The sequence below is a fragment of the Coloeus monedula genome (genome assembly GCF_965178545.1).
Source record: "Coloeus monedula genome assembly, chromosome: 2".
NCBI classification, from domain to species: domain Eukaryota; kingdom Metazoa; phylum Chordata; class Aves; order Passeriformes; family Corvidae; genus Coloeus; species Coloeus monedula.
In genome coordinates this window covers 113,279,001-113,299,365 of record NC_138782.1, presented here as the reverse complement: position 1 = coordinate 113,299,365, position 20,365 = coordinate 113,279,001, and the positions used below count along the sequence as shown (strand labels likewise).

General features: G+C 38.7%; 1 protein-coding gene across 7 annotated transcripts in view; it reads left to right on the top strand.

Annotated features, from left to right (window-relative positions):
* The window catches only part of ITSN2 (intersectin 2), an 81,823-nt gene that overhangs the window by 44,664 nt on the left and 16,794 nt on the right, over window positions 1-20,365 (top strand). For 6 of the 7 annotated variants that reach the window (XM_082276882.1, XM_082276881.1, XM_082276884.1 and 3 more), the window contains 17 exons: window positions 299-448; window positions 666-806; window positions 1,653-1,740; window positions 2,382-2,521; window positions 3,415-3,495; window positions 5,249-5,385; window positions 6,527-6,972; window positions 8,166-8,287; window positions 10,045-10,220; window positions 10,561-10,705; window positions 11,114-11,319; window positions 12,150-12,214; window positions 12,846-13,012; window positions 13,304-13,349; window positions 13,536-13,657; window positions 14,467-14,563; window positions 15,380-15,571. In XM_082276882.1, coding sequence (XP_082133008.1) covers window positions 299-448; window positions 666-806; window positions 1,653-1,740; window positions 2,382-2,521; window positions 3,415-3,495; window positions 5,249-5,385; window positions 6,527-6,972; window positions 8,166-8,287; window positions 10,045-10,220; window positions 10,561-10,705; window positions 11,114-11,319; window positions 12,150-12,214; window positions 12,846-13,012; window positions 13,304-13,349; window positions 13,536-13,657; window positions 14,467-14,563; window positions 15,380-15,571 — 2,521 coding nt within the window. The remainder of the gene's footprint in view (window positions 1-298; window positions 449-665; window positions 807-1,652; window positions 1,741-2,381; window positions 2,522-3,414; window positions 3,496-5,248; window positions 5,386-6,526; window positions 6,973-8,165; window positions 8,288-10,044; window positions 10,221-10,560; window positions 10,706-11,113; window positions 11,320-12,149; window positions 12,215-12,845; window positions 13,013-13,303; window positions 13,350-13,535; window positions 13,658-14,466; window positions 14,564-15,379; window positions 15,572-20,365) is intronic. The other variant, XM_082276883.1, reaches the window with a different exon arrangement.

The following is a 20,365-nucleotide window of genomic DNA, read 5'->3' as shown; positions in this document are numbered from 1 at the left end:
TACTCAAAGGAGGTTACGAGCAGTATCTGTTAATGTGCTGGTTTATGGGCACTATTCCAAGCTGCAGAGGCTTTCTGAATTGTGAAGCTTTTTTCATCCAGTGTCAGGAGTGTGGCACGAAGAATCTTGTAGGATCCCTTCCTGCATTCTTTGGTGCTGAAGTGTATAACAGCACTTCAGGGAAGACATTATGTTGTGTTGCTGTTGTGCTGTTTAGAAATAGAGCACATTATATCAAATCATGGTCTCTGAGCTCTGCATCTCCACTGTAATTTAAGGTAATGTAACTTTTCCTCAGGCAGCTAAGCAGGAGCTTGAGCGCCAGCGACGACTGGAATGGGAGAGAATCCGTCGCCAAGAGCTTCTTAATCAGCGTAACAGGGAACAAGAAGAAATTGTCAAGCTGACCTCTAAAAAGAAGAGCCTTAATCTTGAATTAGAAGCCCTGGTAAGACAGGAATTTCACTACACATGCTGAAATCCAGTATCTTAAATTATTCAAATCTTAATATCTGCGTTAATGGCCCACTAGGAGTTCCACTCTGTTTTGGATGATGAATCTAAAGCAGGTATTTTGGGTTATTCTAGAGAGCTGATTATGCCCACAGGTTTAGCATAGGGATTTTTGCCATATGTGGTGTAATCTGTCTCTGCTTTCTTTCCAGACTGACAAACATCAGCAGATCTCAGGCAGGTTGCAGGATATTCGTAGCAAAAAGCAAATGCGAAAAACTGAGCTGGAGGCTTTGGATAGGAAATATGACCAAGGAATCATGGAAGTCAAGCAACTACAGCAACAGCTTGAGGTGTGTAACTTTCTGTTAAGGTTGTGGTTTTCCCTTACCATATTTTGTGTTTCCATAATGCTGTTGATAATGCATCCCCCTAGGGAGGAATATGGAGTCAGTTGGATTGCAGTGGAGAGAGGAAATAGGCAAGACTGTCAGCATTGCAGAAGCTTTTAGTTTTGTGTGGTGTTAAAGAAATAATTATAGGTACTGAAATGAGCTCATAGTTGAATGAGAACAGCTGTGAAAACCTCAGCTACTCTTTTGTGAACCAATAATGGTGACTTCTCTTTAATTTTGAATTATTTCATGGCTCCAGACTCAGATTTTTTATGAGGAATGTTGTCCTGTGTTCAGAGCAAGTTGGTGTTTAGGTTGAATTACCTTGCTCCTCTTTTATCTTCTTCTTTTCTCTATTTGAGTAACAAGACATTAATTATTTTGAATCTCTTGACTACCATAAATTATCCTCTGCTGTGTTTTTATGTGATGCTTCTGCTCATCAGGGAAACTTCTTTTCATGCTGTTACTGTTTTGTGTTAGGCTTGTGGCAGTCGCCTTAAATGGCCTTGTGATAATATTTACACTTCTAGCATGTTTGTTAAATATTTTTCCAGCTGTGTTAATGGTCTGGAGTCAAAAGCTTTCAATTGTAATATTATTTCTATTAAGAGTACAGAAGTAGTATTTTTTTATCCAGTTATGTAGTAACTTGTTATGTTATGAAGTAACCAGTTATTTATGATAACTTGCATCCTGTTTCATTAACATGAGCTGAAATTATGTTCAAAAATTCACCCAAGTTTTACTTAATGATTCATAAACAATATTTAAAATTTGTTATGTTCTCTTCAACATCTACAGGATTATCAGAATAAACTGATCTATTTAGTTCCTGAAAAGCAGTTGTTAAGTGAAAGGATAAAAAATGCTCAACTTGACAACACTCAGAGTAAGTGCCTGCACATGAGTTCTGTTCTTGATTGCTTTGCTGATTTCTCATCCCTTGTAATCAAGGCTGAAGGGTACACAGGTGTTAATAACACCTTCACTTCTACATCTTTCCAGCTAGAGCCATTGTCTCATCTGCATTCCATTATCTCCTTCATGTTCCAGATAAGGGGCAAACAAACATATTTTGGCAAGAAAGCACAGATTTTGCTTAAAACTTTATTTATACAGACTATGTAGCTCCCAGATATTACTACAATTTGTCCTTTTTTTTGGTAGCGTAAACTCAAGGGAGTTCATTTATGTAATGTTTACACTGGTCTTTACTTCAAATTATGCTGGAAGTCTTTATATAGAGAAGCTTGGTATGAATTGGTCTGATATTAAAAAAAAAAAGAAACAAACTTGCAAATTATTCTGTATGTGTAAGGTGGAATGCCTGTGTGCTTCAGTTCAGTGCTGGGGACATTTCTTCCTCTTGTTGTATATGAATAGAAAGGTAAATCAAGGAATTTTTCTAAGGCAGGAGGTTTGGATTGTGTATATAATAGGAAAATAACAAACAATGATTAAAAACTGGGAAAAGAATTTGAAAAAAAAACCCAGAAACCCATGTAAAATCGCTTGTCTTTCCTTATGCAGGTACAGGAGTCAATTCAGTGCACAAGACATCCCAAGAAAAGGAAGAATTATGCCAAAGACTTAAGGAACAGCTAGATGCCCTTGAGAAGGAAACTGCTTCTAAACTTGCTGAAATGGATGAATTTAACAGTCAGCTTAAGGTACTTGTGTTATCTAAATATCCTACAGCTGTAAGCACCGTATTTTATTTCTTCATCCAGTCATAAAGATTGGTGCCACTTTCACCAGTGTCAAGTAAGAATTACCTAAAGTCTTGGAGTAAACAATACAATGAAAATGCACTTAAACCTATTGCTAATGTACTAAAATATGAGTCTCTTGCTAACTATTGCTTTGCATGACTTAACTATTGCTCAGTCTCACCTTTTGCCTTCATTTTGATTTAGAATTAAAATTTTTCAGGCCGTTGTACATTCTGTCCTTACAGTATGAGATCATATTTGCTGCTATTTTTGAATTGTGTACTGAACACTTGACTTTAATTGATAGACCTACATAGTTTCATAGTACACTGTGCAAGATCTGGTAGCAGGTTTGGGTATGATCCTAAAAGTAAGTGTAGGCCACTTATTTGTTAATATTTGTTAATTTGTTGTAAGTTAAGAGTTGTTGACTAGTGGCCCTGAATTTTTGTTTCTGAGGCAACTCTTGGCTTGACTAAAAACAGGGTAGCTCTCACAGGATAGATAGCACACATCCATTTAACTTTATCTGCCAGCTTGCTCCAAGTGGCACTGATGGGAACTTTCCTTAAGTAATGGATTGATGCTGGGCCAGCACGAGGGCTCTGCACTTTCCAATAAAAAAAGCCACAAAAGTTTGTAAACATGTAAGGATTTGTTCCGGTTTGGCCAAATTTAGAAATATACTTTGTTTTTAAAAGTGGCTTCATGCAACGGCCATTTTCAGTTACTTGTTTATTGCATGGCTTGCTGTGTTCAGTGGCTGCACCCACAACTCAGTCTTCCCTAAAGTATGTTTTTCAAAATACAGTGCAAAGATTAATTGGCTTTTTATCTACCTTATCTTGCAGTGTGAGAATATGGATGATTCTGTTCTTCAGTGCCTTTTGTCTCTGCTAAGCTGTCTCAACAACCTCTTCCTCTTACTTAAGGTTATTTTCTAATCTTTGGCTTTTTTGGTTTTTAATTATTTCGCAGTTTTTCTCTGCTTACCCTTTCTGCTTCGATGTACTACTTCTCTTAAATACATTTTCCTAAAAGAAAACCAATAGGCTGTTTTTCTTTCTGCTAGCTTTTACATCCTCTTAATGACTTAACATTTCTTTACCTGCTTAGAAATCCAAACTGCAGAATATTGAGAGCAAAATGCTTACTTCTCATTTCTTAATGGACTGTTTTCTAAGTTGTTTCACCCAATTATTTTTCTTGTTAGTTAAGGTAACATGAACCAAAAAAGAAGTCTCAGATGGAAACAGTGTCTTCTCCCACTTTTCCATCTGTTGCTCTGTACCTGTATCCATACATCCTAAGCTGTGGTTCAGGTATAGGAGTTCTTGTCCAAGTTTAAAAGTCTAGAAGTAGCATCAGAGTGCAGAATATGGTATGGCAAACACAATGCTGTTACGCCTCCAGATTAACCCAGTACTAAAACCTACTTGCTGTCTTTCCTCAGCACTGCTTTTGTCTGCTGAGGTCAGAAATACTTTTAGAATAATTTATGAAGGAAAAAAAAATCAAAATTACCCAAGCTTTTCATTTTGCTTTGCATGAGGGTTTTTCTGTCCTTAAAGATACGAGAGTTTTTCTAATGTAAGTTTGCTTCCATAGTGCTTCTGAAATTCGGTGCAAAATCAGCTGGGAATATTTTTCCTTCTTAATATATTTGAGGGAAAATTGTAGTCAATTGCTTGATTTAGTTTGTTGCTACAGACACTTTCAGTGACACAGCAATCTTGTTATCTTGCCTTTGTCATATAAATTGCACCATATCTCTTAGGCAACATGATTATTGGTAGAAGTGCATATTGTAGTGGGAATGATTCATTCTTAATTGCTTTATTTGTATTTGTGAGATCCGATACAAAAAGGGTTTACCTGTTGCATTGCTCAATGTATATCAGCAGGATTCCTAAGAAAAAAGACTGAAGTGTCCCAGAGGTGTTTTGCAACATGGTGAAGTACAATCTACAGTAATTCTATTATTGTTGATTTTTTTGTTCTGTAAATTTAATTATCCCAAAGATTCATGCTGATTTTTTGCTGTGATAAAAAGGTTGTTCTCAGAGGGAGGTGGAATAGGAATTGAAGGATGTGTTCAAAAAGAAAAAGACTAAAATTGCAGAGTTTACAAGTACAGGAAAACTCCAGTTAGAGTTAGTGTCTTTAAGCTGTGGCTTCCCACAGGGGTAAGCCTGCTAGGTATTTTTATGAAGTTTTTCTGATTTAAACATGGGACTGATCACTCAGGAAGCATCAAGGGTGAGCACCCTTCTGCAGGATGCATTCTCAGGTTATGGTACAGTGTTGGCTTTCAGCTGAAATTTGCCTCCTTGTAGTTACTTGAAATACAATTCACTGCCTTCAGTGCCCCCAGTAATGTTGTGTTTGATCTGTTAATGTTGTATCTTCCCCTCTCCTCTGTCGTATTTGGCATTTCCAGCAGCTGTAGGACTGGAAGGGCTCTTTGAAAGCCCAAAAAACGTCACTGACTTTGCAAACTTGCCATCTCCTTTTATACTTCCATTGATTTGACTTTCTTTGCAGTGACCTCCAAGGACTATTAATAACTTAGTACTACTTTGGCCATTTGTATTAAAATTTGGTTCAAAAGGCATTAGATGCCTGGATGCTTTTCTCAAAGATTGGCTTTGTTCCCTTTGATGTATTCCATTGTTCCCTTCCTAGGACCTGAGGGAACGTTACAGCACGCAGCAATTAGCCTTGGAGCAGCTCCACAGGATCAAACAGGACAAAGTAAGAGAGGTACAAAAAAGAAGAGCTGAACTTGCACAGAAGAAGCGACTGGAAGATGAGGCTGCAAGGTAACCATGGCTGAGTGTATCAGTGTTGCAGTTCTTAAAACAAAATAATGCTGTGATGACTTCTAAGACAAGATGTATTTTTTAATGTAAAAATACATCCTATTGATTGCCTTAGAGGAAGCATTCTATATGGAGTACCACTTATGTAAGAGGGTTTGATTTTGAGATTTTCAATGATTTATATTTGATTTGACTAAAGAAATAGAGCTAGTGACCTTGTAGTGTGGGTGATTCGTGGGCTTTGCTCATGACAGTGTTTTTCTGCGTGTGAGGAAGTTTTGTGACATTTGTGACAGTCTGTTTAAGAGAAGCATGTGCCATATGTGTGGTGATAGCCTGTTAATTTTTTGGTTGGACACAGTTGTGTGATGGAGTAACAGCATCACTGCACAGTTCCTACTGAATCCTGCCATGTGCTTGGAAACAGTAAAATGCCCAACAGAGGAGTGGATGTCCTACAGGGAATAGGTGAAAAGGTACCATCTAGACATAGTCCCTCCTGAGAAGGTGGCCCAAAGGGTTAGGTCCTCTCTCTTCGTGACAGCTAAAATATTAAGTATGTTGTATTGGATTCTGACTTCTTTAGACAGCTGAGGCACAGGATAACATCTGAATAATTTCAGAGAATATAGTCAGGTTTCCAGATCCTGCCTGCTGCAGTGTGGTCCTGGCAGGGATAAGCACATTGGATAGATTACAACTGCTGAAGGCAGAAGTACCAAGCTGCCAAGATCAGTATGCAAAGGCTATTTTTATCTATGTACCTGAGTGAAATTAATCTGTTTGGAAGTCCTTGTTTCCAGTCAGGAGATTTGGATAATGCCTTGCTGGAGAGCTTAAATCCAGCTTGTTCAATTATCAGATCAGTTCTTGCTCATCAGGATGCTGATGGGCAGAAGTGCTTGTGAAGGCACTGCACAGGTGATGGATTAAAAGTCAAGAATTTTAATCCATTTGTTATCTTTATGTGGAATACACTGGCACTCATGTTAATACATGGTCTCTGGGAGAGCTGATGACACTGAGAGCAGAGCAATCAATGTCATAAACTCAGTTTTGCTGACAAGTGTCACTGATTACTGTAGGAACATAATCTCATTCATTTTTGTGTCAGTGTTCCTGTCTCATTCCTTTCTTCCAGGAAAGCAAAACGGGAGAAGGAGAACCGATGGCAGGAAAATATCCGAAGGGAAGAGGAAGAGAAAAAGAAGCGACTGGAGGAAGAACGAATGCAGGAAAAAGTTCAAGAAAAGCTGAAAGCTGAAGAAGCAGCTGCCATGATGAGAGAAAGGGAAAACAAACAACAGCTTCTTGCAGAGGAGGAGAAAAATAGACAAGCTATGATCTTGAGGGAGGTGGAACAACAAAGGCAGAGGCAACTGGAAGAAGATAAAAGAAAGCAAGAACAAATAGCAAAGGAAGCTGAGGAGAGGCGCAAGCAGAATGAGGAGATAAAAAAGATAAAAGAAGCAACCAACTCTCAAGCGGTGGAGAAACACACTTCTAAAATAAACATGAATGAAAAGTTTGCAGATCTGTTGAAACCAACAGAGGGCAAAAGTCTTAAGCCACCCTGGAAAAATGAAGGTAACCTCAGTCTGTTAGATTTTGGGACTTTTATTTTCCTGAGTGTTATTTCACTCTTCAAGTGTACAATTATTAATGTGAGACAATGGCAGACTTACTGCCTAAGATATAATTTAAACAAAAAACCAAAGCAGCAATGTTTCATGTCTTTTGTTACTTATAAATGATCCTATTAATGTAAGTTACCTCTGTCAGTTTTCAGCACCTATGACTGATGACAAATATTCCAGTGATCATGGTCAACAAATAGCAGTTGCTGGAAACTGTATTATTTTAGGTTTTTCATAAGACTTGCACTTTCTTTCATTAGAATAGAATGCTAACATGAAGGGGGTTTGCTCATTGATGAGAGATGGGCAGGTAATGCTCAGCGAAGTAGTTTATTAGCAGTGAAATGTGGTTTGTTTCTGCATCACTCAATGCCTCAGATGAAAAAACCAAAGGACTGAATGATGAGACTTAACTCTAGCTGTGGGACTTGGAAAAATAGTGCTTTAACAATATTTTCACTAAAAGCACGTTTGATTTCATCCTTCATTAGTTCTTGTCAGTTTTTATTAGCCACTTTTCTCATTGAGCTCAGCAAGGATCAAATTAGAACAGGGCTGAAAGATACTTGCACACTTCAGCTAAAGCTTGTAAAACATTTCCTGTTAGCAGCATCAGTCCCTGGCTTGGAGAACAGAGATGCAAAGAAAATCAAAATCGTGATATTTTGCTATTTTAGGTTTCTAAATAAAATCTTCACACATGCTGCTGAATACTTATTGTTGCAACAGTAGGATCTTCTCAGCTTGGAACATTATAGTGGTGGTAAATGAGGCTTTATTAAAGCACTGGCTTAGCCAGAGCAATGTGGCAAGGAAAGAGGAGAAGATAAAAATGTCACTTTTAAGGATGTCTCGCGGAAGGTGTCCCTGCTTATGGTGGGGAGTTGGAACTAGAACCATCAAGGTCCCTTCCAACCAAACCCCTTCTATGTTTCTGTGATGTTTTCACTGCAGAAAACAATGCATTTTTACATTTCCATGATTGCCATGTTAAACTGCTGCCCTGGTGATCTCCTCTGATGACCTGCTCAGTATCTGGGGCAAGAACCGATATTCCTCCCCGTTGCTTAGAATGGTGGGGCTCCAGCTGAGTGCTTGTCTCTCAGCTGTGTCAGAGTGGTAACTGGGTTTCTTACCTTCCAGGCAATGCAGTTGGTGCTGCAGAGTCGAGGAATTCCATTGCCTTGGTAAATTACAGAGCTTTGTATCCATTTGAGGCAAGGAACCACGATGAGATGAGCTTTAATACTGGAGATGTAATTCAGGTAAGAGTTGCCCTTCACATTTAACTTGCAAAAATTAACCCTTTTCTCTAGCCTTGAGATGCAAAAAGTTTTAGGGGTCAAAAGCATTACATTGATATATTTAAAGGTTTACTGAAAATTTAAATTGGATTGCTGCTTTAAATTTTTTTTTAAAGAGGTGAAATTAGGATTAGTTCAGCCAAAATATTTCTCTGAATTTTACACATCCTAGATATGTTGAAAACATCTTTAAAAGTAAGAACAGTTAATGCTAAACATAAACTTTCTAAAATTAGTAGATCAGAAATGATGTAGTTGTTGCAGTTCATGGTACATGTACAAGTTGGCTTCTAAGTGTTTGCTTGAAATATGAGCATAGTAAATAGAAAAATGAATTATTAATTAATGACATTTGAATTAAAATCAAATTAGTTATTTAACAAGTACATGTGAAAGGTTCTTTTGAATCTTAATACTGTTTTCCAGTGTATTCTTAACACAGATTTCTGCCTCTCTGAGCAACCTGATTTAGTGGAAGGTGTCCCTGCCCCTGGCAGAGGGGATGGAACCAGGTGATCTTTGAGATCCCTTTTAACCCAAACCATCCTCTGAATGTGTGATTCTCTTTCTGACTGCTCTTTTATCAATCCTCGCTCAGGCAGACACTTAGAGTAATTTATTCTGTGTCCATTCATTGTAGAACTTTTGTGAATTCAGCTGAATTTGCTGTCTATAATATTACGGCAGGACCATAAGATTGGAAATGCCTTGTGGCATCTCAGTTGAAATCTGTGTTATTTCATGTATATTAGTTATTAGCACTTGTTTGGAAGTCTTTGCCTGCAGGTGAATGTGTGAAAACTGATTTACAACCGTGGTAATACAGTTTCTAATGTCTAAGTATGTATGGTTCCTCCTCATTCAGACTGTAAGTGATACAAGTAGGTGATAAGGGAGAATTTATAAAGCAATGTGGTACAAAATATTAAAACACTTGACTAAATTAGCTTTCAGTTTGACAGTGTTAAAGCATTTATTTGCATTTTCATACCAATGAACCATGGAAGAGGGAACAAGAGAAGTAGGTTTTGCTTTGACTTCTTTCTCAGCTATAATTGTATCATTTAAATGCTGATAACTGATTTCAGAAATAGGCTAACAGCTGCCACCTCCTCCTCCTCTTACACCCCAAACCCCAGCTAAGCTAACTAGCTGATAGTATTTGATGGGCTGCTAATTTTTAGCCAATTTTCACTAACTGGCTAATTTGCAGCATAATGGAAGCTTCAGTATTGCTGTGAATGTTTAAGGATGCTCTATACTTAATCATTTAGTAAATAACAGAATTTTTGGACGTGTTTTGGATGCAGTCAGCTGACAGAGTTAATTATATCTGTGAGCAGAACAGCAGCAGTTGTTTCCTGCTCTGCTGGGCTCACCAGCCCCTGCCTCTTGGCTGCACATTCAGCAGAATCCAGCACAATGCACTGTCATTTTTGGCAGGACAGCGTGGCTCAGATGCACTGCATGGTCCCCATGTGCATGTCTGGGGCCTGTTTGAAGGGGTGCAGGGTCCCTGAGGTCTGTCTGTACCTGTGTCTGGAACCAGTGCAGCTGCATCATCACAGGGCAAAACCAGCTGAGTGCTGCCAGGGCAGAGTGAAAATGCTGATCCTGGTGTGGGCACTGCCCCCTGTCCAGGTCAGAGAGCCAGCAAGCTCCCTGCTTGTTTCACGCTGCTAATTCTGTTTCCTTTGTATTTCTCCTCCTCTCCATAGGTTGATGAAAAAACTGTGGGAGAGCCTGGTTGGCTTTATGGGAGTTTTCAAGGACATTTTGGTTGGTTTCCGTGCAATTATGTAGAAAAAATACCAGAAGGAGAAAAAGTGTTATCTCCCAAGAAAGCCTTACTTCCTCCTACAGTATCTTTATCTACTACCTCAGCTGCTTCAGAGTGAGTTTTTGTTATGTTTGTGTTTAAATTGCTTTTTCTAAATTTAGCTAGCACATAATGTGCTGTATAGTTTTGCTTGGTGTTTGTTTTTAAAATATAAAGGCAGAAAACTTATTGAAGAACCTTCTTTATAAAGAAAAATTTTAATTTTAATTTTAAATTTTAATTTTAAATCCCTCTTTAAAAAGAAAAAGAAAAATGGAAATTTTAAGTATTTGATAGTGTACTTTGCACTGTATAGAATATCAGTTTTATAGATGTTTTTAAAAAATTCTCTGTTTGAGGTACTTTCTAAATAAAAGTTATAATTTGATAAATATGCCTTGTGTTCAACTTGCAGACCACTTTCACCAAGTAAATCTGCAGAAGAATCTGATTACCAAAACATCCCCTTTTCCAGCCTGAATGTTAACACAGCCTGGCAGCAGAAATCAGCTTTTACTCGCACTGTGTCCCCTGGATCTGTTTCACCCATTCATGGACAGGTACCTTGTGCAGAATTTGCTGTATTTCAGATTCATGTTAATGAAAATAATTTAAAGAAAAACCAGAACACCACACAACTTTGCTAATGCTGAGTGCACTAAACAGGCTGGAGGATAAAGATGCTCATCTAATTGTTCCACTCTAGTGTCCATTGATATAATTCCATATGCTTCCAGGGAACACTGTGCAAGAAGACTCATCTTTCATAATTCTAAAATAATTTTCATCTATAATTAGACACAGAAGTTAATTCTAACAAATAAGAAACTGAGTTGCATGCACGTATTAACATAAACAAAGTAATTCAGCCATCGCTTAGGAATGAAGTTGCTTACACCAGTGTTTGTTTTTAACAGTTGCACCAGTTTGGGGCAGTGTGGTCAACCAACATCACTTCTGTCTTACAGGGGCAGCCTATAGATAACCTAAAAGCACAAGCACTTTGCTCTTGGACTGCAAAAAAAGATAACCACTTGAATTTTTCAAAGAATGACATCATCACTGTCCTGGAGCAGCAGGAGAACTGGTGGTTCGGAGAGGTACATGGAGGAAGGGGTTGGTTTCCAAAGTCCTATGTCAAGCTCTTACCTGGGAGTGAAACCAAGAAAGAGGAGTAAGTGTGACTTTTGTTGTTTATTCAGCTGTTTGCAAAAAAAGGTGGTTTAGAGTGCAAAATTCTTGCAGTGCTTTAGTGTGCAGAATATAAATGCCATTTACAATTTACACTGTGTCATTTTAGGGTTTTATTATTTCATTCTGGCAGGCCAAGTAATGCTGGGCTCACTGCTGTGTAGTTATAGACAGTCTTGCTAAGGCTGAGTGCTATGAAACATCAGTGGTGTTTGATTATTCATCAAGGGCCAGGCTTTTTGTTCATTACCAAGTCCCCTCTCTTGCAGCGCAGTTGCGTTCTGCCTCTAAAGGTGCCAACTTCTAAGTGACCCAGAACTAATTGTGAACTCTGCACATCTGACAGAAGTAGAATGTTTTTCTTCACTTGAAAAGATCATTATGTCTGTTCTAATCCTCCAGGGTAACTGTTCACGTAACAACCCAAAGTCTGGTTCCTGCTGGGGTGGCTGCACCATTGTGTATGAATTGTTCTGTTCATGCATTCTGCTAAAAGTTCTAAGAAATTCTGTAGAATAAGAGAATTTAGTCAAAATCTTTATTTCTTCTGGATAACATAATTTGTGAATGTATCTCTTGCCTTTTATCATGTGATTTTTTTTTTTTTAAGTGGCGTGCTCTTGAATGCCATAAATACATTAAATATCAGTAGTATCTGGCACTGTTTGATAGTCAGGGAAGTCTTTGCAGTTAATTCAGAGTCAATACAGCTCCAGTATAACCAAAGTGATCTTAGTCTCATGTGAAGTGAGAGATTTGTTCTTGAACAACCTCTTGGTTATAGAAACCTTGTTTTTTTTCTTCTTTCTGCAGACCAGAAGCTATTTATGCAGCTGTAAACAAAAGGCCTAATACCCAGAGTTACACAGCAGGAGAGGGTAAGACAGGATGAAAAATGCCAACTAATGCTACAGTCTGGTTCTGCTTAATGACATGTAAATATACTTTATCTGTGAGGAGTTTCTGAGCAGCACTTCGAGTGCTTGTCCAAAAGACACAGTCCAAATGTTCAGCTGTTGATACAAGAGTTCTAAAACAGGAACATAAGGTTATAAGTAATTCAGGCCTGGGGTATTTTAAGACTTTTGCTTGAGCATGAATATATTTCTGATAACCCATAAAGCAGAGTTCTCTTCATGCTGTTCTCTGCTGTGCTGTGCTGTTCTGTAAAGACATGAAAAAGGATTTTTAATCTCCTGAGGATGGGTCATTCTCTTATATTCAGTAAGGAGTAAGGAAAACAAAGATTACTGGAGAAAAATTTCTATTGTATCTCCATGCTTCCCCGATTATACTTTAATTGCACCTGTGTTTTTCCACTACAAAGTTGTGTACCTGTAAGAGTAAATGGGATTACAGTAAAGTAGGTAGACAGGTCAGTTCATAGACATGTGAAGGTATGATCCCTGTTATGAACACACTGGTGAATGCTGATCCCCCTTTATCTGCATCTGATGTTCCTTTATCCCCATCTGAAGCTGTTCCCTGCTCTGTGTGCTCTTTACACAGAGTACGTTGCGCTCTATTCATACTCAAGCTCTGAGCCCGGTGACTTGACGTTCACAGAAGGTGAGGAGATCCTGGTGACCCAGAAGGAAGGGGAATGGTGGACTGGGAGCATTGATAACAGAACTGGAATTTTCCCCTCCAACTACGTCAGACCAAAAGATCCAGATGTGAGTTCCTATTCTGACAATTAACATGATATTTTCTCTCAGTTTTATTCTGTTTGCACCCAGCTCTTAGACAGTGATTTTGAGCAGAGGTTAATGTGCTTGACAGAAAAGAAAATCAGTAGTAGCTTGAGTGCTAAATCAGAGCTGTAGCCAGTGTCACACTGCCTCTCTCTCTGTACAGGATGGTGTTTTGTTAAATATGGGTTTAAAGTTAAAATCTCCATGTGTTTTAGTGTAAACTGCACTAGTTTTTATTGCACATTAAAGGTGGCTGTTGTTGTGTCATTGTAGGCTTCTAGCTATGCTGGCAAAACTGGAACAATAAATAAGAAACCCGGTAAGTATGTGATAACTTTTTTAATGTTAAGGCTGTTTTTTAAGTAACTCTGAGCATTTAGGTTCATAGCAGTGTTTAATGGTGGCTGATGTTCTTAGCTGCAAGTCATGTACCAGGATATATATGTGCATCCAGCTCTTAACTGCAGTGAAAAAATAACAAATGCAATTACTGTTTTCTTTCCAGAAATTGCTCAGGTTACTACTGCCTACACTGCATCAGGAACTGAACAGCTCAGTCTCGCTCCAGGACAGCTGATACTTATTCTGAAGAAAAATGCTAGTGGATGGTGGCAAGGAGAATTGCAGGTAGTGATTCAAGGAGAAATAATTGTGACTTCATGAATGGCAAGGAGGTGCTCTCGGGTTTAATTCAAAAAAACAACTGAGTATAAAGTTACATAAAAGCTGGCCAGAAAGTTATTTTCATCTTGTATAAACCAAAGGGGAAAAAAGTTGTGTGGTGGATTTTTTTTTGTTTGATTGGTTGTTTGGATTTTTTAAACCTTGGGTTGCTGGGGGTTTTATGGTTTTTGTGGAGTGGATTTTCTTGGTCACATAAAATAGTAAAACTGTCAATTAACATGTGCATGGGAGGAGGAAGAGACCAGATGACAGTTATTTAATTGGTTAGGATTTAATTGGTGAAACATAACTGTAAAGTTATTCTAATGAAAGAACAGATGGGTTTGGAAGCTGGAGTTGGAAGCTTGTTTAATGCAAAGGTGGCTGTTCCCACTTTTCTCCTTTCCCTGCTTAGATTTAAGAAGAATGTGCTGTAAAAGTACCCTTAACCTCATTAGAGACTCTGGCTATGATGCATAGGTGGAATATTCATAGAACAAATTTTCAGCCCTACAACTGATGTACTCTGAATCTCACTTAAAAATTTTGGATGAACCTGTTTGCCAGAACATGTTAGGGTACAGCTTTATTTCAGTTGGATTGTTTTATCCTTTAGTCAGATTTTTTTATCTTTTGAGATTCACTTAGCAGGTGTTTGGAATCCTGACTTCTTGTCTTTTGTTGGCAAAACTCTGTGACATATTTGTTGCATTTTTTTCCAGTCTACAGACCATTTAGTTTTTCAATTGTGTAATAATTGTAAATATTTACAGGCAAGAGGGAAAAAGAGACAGAAGGGATGGTTCCCTGCCAGCCATGTGAAGCTTCTGGGTCCGAGCAGTGAAAGAACCACATCAGCTGCTCCCTCAGGTGAAAAAAAAGGCCTTTGCATTTCATTTAGAATATTTAATGTACCTATTTCAACTGTTCATGTATCTGTGAGGGTCAGCATCTATCTTTTACGGCTTTTTAATTTTGCCCCAAAGAGTCACACTCCTCTCATCTGGAAACTCCATGTTTCCAAGTGCTAGCAAAAATCTTAGAGAGAGCTAGCAAACATTGGCAAACCACGTGGAGTTATGTGCACTGCTCCTTACAAAGAGGGAGACTAAGCAAATTTTCAGGTTATTTCTAGGTTTTTCCATTTGAATGTTCGGGTACAAATGAGGTTATTTCACAGAAAAGGAGATTTTTTGCTTCTGCATGCTTAAATTATGCACAGCTATGAGTTGCTTATACAACAATTTCCTGGATTTTACTGGACAAAACTTCCCTGTGACTAAAGCAGCAGCCCATGATTAGCTAATGTGCATTTCCTCTTCCTCTGCCACATTTTCCCCACAAGTGTCTGCAATAAGATAATCAAGCTCACTCTCTTTTCAGCCAGTAAAATACAGAAGCATACTTGATTATATTTTGAAGTGTTTAGAAGGCCAATAGATGCAGTCCATTCATTATAAAAGTTCACAGATGTGTATAGTGGAAAGAAGAATTACTGGCTGGCTCAATTTTAAAAAAGTAAAAGAAATGGGAAGACAATTCTCTATCAAGATAAAATCATGTGACATTTTTCTTATGCAACAGTGCATGTGAAATGGTTGTTTCTTTCCTGTGGTTTTGTAAAACACTAAGAAAACAGTTTTGATACTTGTATAACTCCATTCTACTCTTTTTTTTCCTTCACAGTGTGTCAAGTGATAGCCATGTATGATTACACGGCGAACAATGAGGACGAGCTCAGTTTCTCCAAGGGGCAGCTGATTAATGTGCTGAACAAAGATGATGCTGACTGGTGGCAAGGAGAAATCAATGGTGTGACAGGTCTCTTCCCCTCAAACTATGTGAAGATGACCACAGATTCTGATCCAAGTCAGCAGTGTAAGCAACCTCTATTTTTGATTAATTTTGTTGCTTCATTTCAAAGGTGCATTGCTGTTCTTCTGCTTTGTGCTTGGAATTTGGAGTTCCAGGCATCAGCTGAATTGATTAGTTCTTGAAATACTTTATTATAGTACAAGGTACTTTGAATCCTTTTCTAGTCAACTTACAAACAACCAGCACATTGCCAACCAGCCAGTGTGGGACAGCAAGAGTGCTGTAGGGTGAGCTAAAAATACTGGATTTGGTAGGAGTTCTCCTTCCAATAAGATGCTGATAACTAACACGGACTGGGAAGCAGTGCAGGCACACTGCAAATATAGGACTCGCTTGAGTTTCGGAAAATAAGGAAAAGCATCTGCTGTATTAATTTTAACATGCTTATCAGTTAAGTAAAAATACCCATAAAAAGGACAGGAAAAAGGTTTTGGCCTTATCAGGTTGTCTGTTCTAAATATGCTTGTCCTGGCTCCCAGCATTCCAGCTGTCATCCAATCCTAAGAAACAAGATGTATATCAGGAGAGAGGTTGAGGTGGAAGTTACCAGCATCAGGCTGAGAACTGAATGCTAAACTATACACCTGACAGTCACCATCTTCTCTGCCTTTTGCACATGAACACAGTAAAGGTTTCTGGTGTCCCTTACACACACACCCTGTTTTTTGGCCCCTGTCCCCAGAGAAAATCCTTCTCCCAGAGAAATTTATCCCTCAGTTTTTTATCCTGTGATTAAGCCAACTTTTACATCAGCCCAGTGGGTTTGGGAATATACCATGATGCCAGAGTTGCTCCTTTGACACGACAGGCCTTGTTCCTTCGCTTTCTGGTTTTCTCTAGGCATCGTTTGGAGTTCTTTTGGGATAAAGACACCCATCTGGAAGCCTGGCTGAGCCTCACTCTTACTAGCCTATAGCTACTCTGTAGGATCAGTTTGTACTTAAGATTTGATCAACATAGTCGTGTTCTTACAGAAAAATTCACAAACTCATAATGAAGGTACAGCTTGGGTTGGAAAGTTAGAATATTTTCCCTGGGTAGCTTGTTATGGTTCCTGGGCGAAAGAGAGTGTGCACCATTCTTGAGGTTTTCTTTTTAGCCAAATTACTTCTGAGCTCACATTTTTGGTAACACATTGTTCTGGCTTCTTTTTTTTTTTTTTTTTAATGCCTCTGGCCGATATGGTTGAGATGTCAAAAACGTCTGCATTTAGACTGAATTTAGCCATAGCTAAATAATTAAAATGGTCCTTTGAAAGGTTTCATTTGTTTGCAAGTTGCACTTTTGAAGAAACAGTATTGACTACACCAGATGGGCTATAAAATTAAGATTCTGGCTGGGTATTAAAACTTAGGAATTTTCAAAAATGATACAAGTAACAGCTTGTCACACCAGGTGTGTTGCCATTTCAAGTTATGTGGTTGAATGTGACAAGTGCAAGGTGATCATATAAACCACTGATTTTCAGCAAAATCCATGCTAAGGCCACATGGTAATTGGAAACTTTCTGGATGATGAGTAAATTTTTCTCATTGTATGCTGATACATCATTAGGCTTTCTCTCAGATTTCAGTGATGTGGAATAAGAGTATTTCCATCCACATCAAACTGGCTTTTGACAAAGGTTAATCAAGTGAGCAGATGTGCACCAGGTCATCTGTACCTGACCATTAAACTTTTGTCTAAGAACTACTCTATGAAGCAGATCTACAAAATCCACCTACTGGTGAATGAAGAGTATGTTGAATTTTCTATCTTTTTAAAAAAATTCTCTGAGTATTTCAAATACGCAAAGTTACACGCCAGTTTTGTGCTGGGCTTTGCTACTCTGTTGCACTATTAAAACATGTGAATTTGGAAACTTAGGGAAAAATCCTGCCTCAAGCCCAGAGCCTGCACAAACCCAGCACAGCTCCGTAGCTCCAGCACAGCACTGTGCAAATACAATTTCCCAGATTTCAGCTGGGCTGCTGCTGCTGGTCAGTTGGGTCAGCAGTAAGCCACTGCTCTTTCCCTTTTCTGTAACCAGAGGAATGTTTAAATACGTCCTGAATTAACTTTCAAACTTCCTTGGGTTTCCTTACAATATTTTCGGCTCTTGATTAAACACAGTACAGAAACTATCTTGAGTATTCTTGAGAAATCACTAAGGAATTGTCCCACAGGAATGTTGATGTGGCCCTCTACAGAACAGCTTTGACATATGACAGAATGTAATTTTAAAAATGCATTGTTGCATTTTAAAGAACTGCTGATCTGAGTATTATAATGCCTCTGTTGAATAATAGCAGCTTTCCCCACTGTTTTTTCTAGATCAAGTATAATGACATTGGAAAGATAGATTTGGTTTACTCAAATAGGTTTGTGGCTTAGGAAAATTCTTGTTTTCCCTCAAAGTTAAACACACTTGTATCCAAAGTCTTTTCTGGGAGTCACTAGTTACAGCTGTAATGGCAACCTCCCCTAGCAAAGAAGGAACTGGGGTCAGTGAGATGTCCCTTCTCTTAAGTTGCTGACATAACTCTGGGAGCAAAAAAAGATCACTTTCCATCTTGGGGTAGCTGCACATCCTGGCATAGGACCCCTGCAGGGAAAGAAAAAGAAAAGCAAAATGACTTCAGGGTGTTGTAGGTTTGAGTGTTTGTCTCTTAAACATGCAGTGATTGCAGAACACAGAACATCTGAGTTGTGCTCCTGGGGACTGTGGTGGTGGTTAGACTTGCTCCTGTTTTAGTGACATTTTAATAGCCCTTTTTCTAATGTTTGCACAAAAGTAGTCATAAACAATAAATATGATACTCAGGAGGCTTCAAAATATAGATTTAAAATAAAGAATCAGTCTTCTGTTCTTCAAGTGCTTGCACAACCATTCAGGATCAGATCTTGTGTGTTGCCAGTACCTGTCTAGCGCCAGCTTCTCTTCCCATTCTTTCCAAGACGTGTGTAAGGGGGGTGGGCATGGTGCACTTACCACTTCACAGTTCTTCCCACTGGCCTGTTCTGGGGATAATTTTGTTGTTTTGGCCAGTCTTCATCTGCTTTGCACTTGGAAACTTGTTCTCTTATTATTTGTTGGCTTTTTCAGTGAGATACCTTTTAAAGTTTGTTAGCTTATCCATGGGACCAGTGTGAGCCTTGTCCTTTTATTCTCTTTAGTTGTGATTTTCTCCCCTCAGGTAAACCGCAACCATTGCTTAAGGGTCAGGCACACAAGGGTCTGACAAGGACACATCTACCAGGTTGTCTTCCCATTCTTCCCAAGGGATGTTAAAGGTGGGGTAGGCAGGAGGGAAAGGTAAGGAGAGAAAACAGCTGCTCCAGCTGTGTCTGCACACTTGGTTGCTGGATGTCTTTTAGTGTTAGAGATCAGTTCATCCCTCAGAGATGTTCTTGCTGAGGGTTGGACAGCTCAGCCAGGTGGACACACTTGTGCTCAGTGTGCAGAGAGGCTTCTGGCTCATCCTGAGGTGTCTCATCTCTGTGAGACTCGCGAGCTGAATGTTGTGCCAGTTCTTTCTACTCTAATGTACATGTATTGACTGTTTTCTGTCCACTCTTTTTGCTTTCCATAACTGCACTGCTGCAGTTCCTCACACACCAGAGTTACTCCTTCAGGTGCTCAAGCCTGAGCTCCAGGTTGCTGTCTGTAGTAATATCTCTACAGCTACCTCATTTTTGTCTTCCCCAAACCTTACTTGTAGATGTGACATGTTGGAGACATAAGGCAAGTCCTGCAACAAGGATCTGTATTTCCAGAAGTTTATTTCCATGCTCAAAAGATCTTTAGTAACTCCTGTTCACACTGTCTGGTGGATGAAGCCAACTCACTTTCTGGGGTGTTTATAGTGAAAAAACTTCTGAACTGACATGCTCGTGGCCAGTGCATTTCTGTGTCTGTGTATGGACAATACATTTTGAAGTTCTCTAGTTCTTGCCATGTAACTTCTCTTTGTGGAGTAACAGTTCATGGTAGTAGTGGCTTTGAGGTGTTGCCTGTTGCAGTTCCACATTTAATCTTTGTGTGTCAAAGTATCATGATTTATTCTAAGATTTTACTCAACAGCTCCAGAATTTTACCTCTTTTACCAAAGATCAAATATGAAATCAATCCCTTAGTTCATAGTGACATAGTGACTTTGTATTTCTAAAACTATTTGGTGAATGTCAGTCAGGCTTGATAACACTTCCAGGTTGTAATCCTGAGGTCTGGAATAGTCTCTGGATTGTCCACAAGGTGTGTCCCTCTTCAGACCACGTAGCCCTTGGATTCTGAGGGATGTGGTACATCTTTTCCATGGACATGTAAGAGTAGAGGCAAGGTATTAATTTCTGTCTGGTTCAAACAGAATTGAACAGGTTAATTTTTATGTGCTGATATGAATAAATTCCAATAAGATTTTTCTTTACAAGTTTAGTTTTTATCTGATTTTCTAATGTCCTATTAGAAGTTTCTCAGGAGAAATTCTGGTTTTGTTGAAATATCAGGGAATTCTGCCATTGCCTTTAAAAAAACCCATAGGGCTTGACCTTGTGTTGAGTCCACATGACAGAAGTTTTCCTTGGGAAGAAACTTTTTCTTCAAATGAATGAGCTGCAGGGGTTTCCAGAGTCAGTGATGGCTGGTCACAAGTTCTTAAATCTGTGTGTTTATAAATATGAAACTGCAAGGGTGGAAGCTTGTGATGTCTGTTTTCAGAAAGTTGAATGTTCATCATTCCTTTCTGATCTTTGTGGTGTTGTTCTGTCTTTGTCCATAGAATTCATATGTTTCACTCTTCAAATTTATGTTCATTTTAT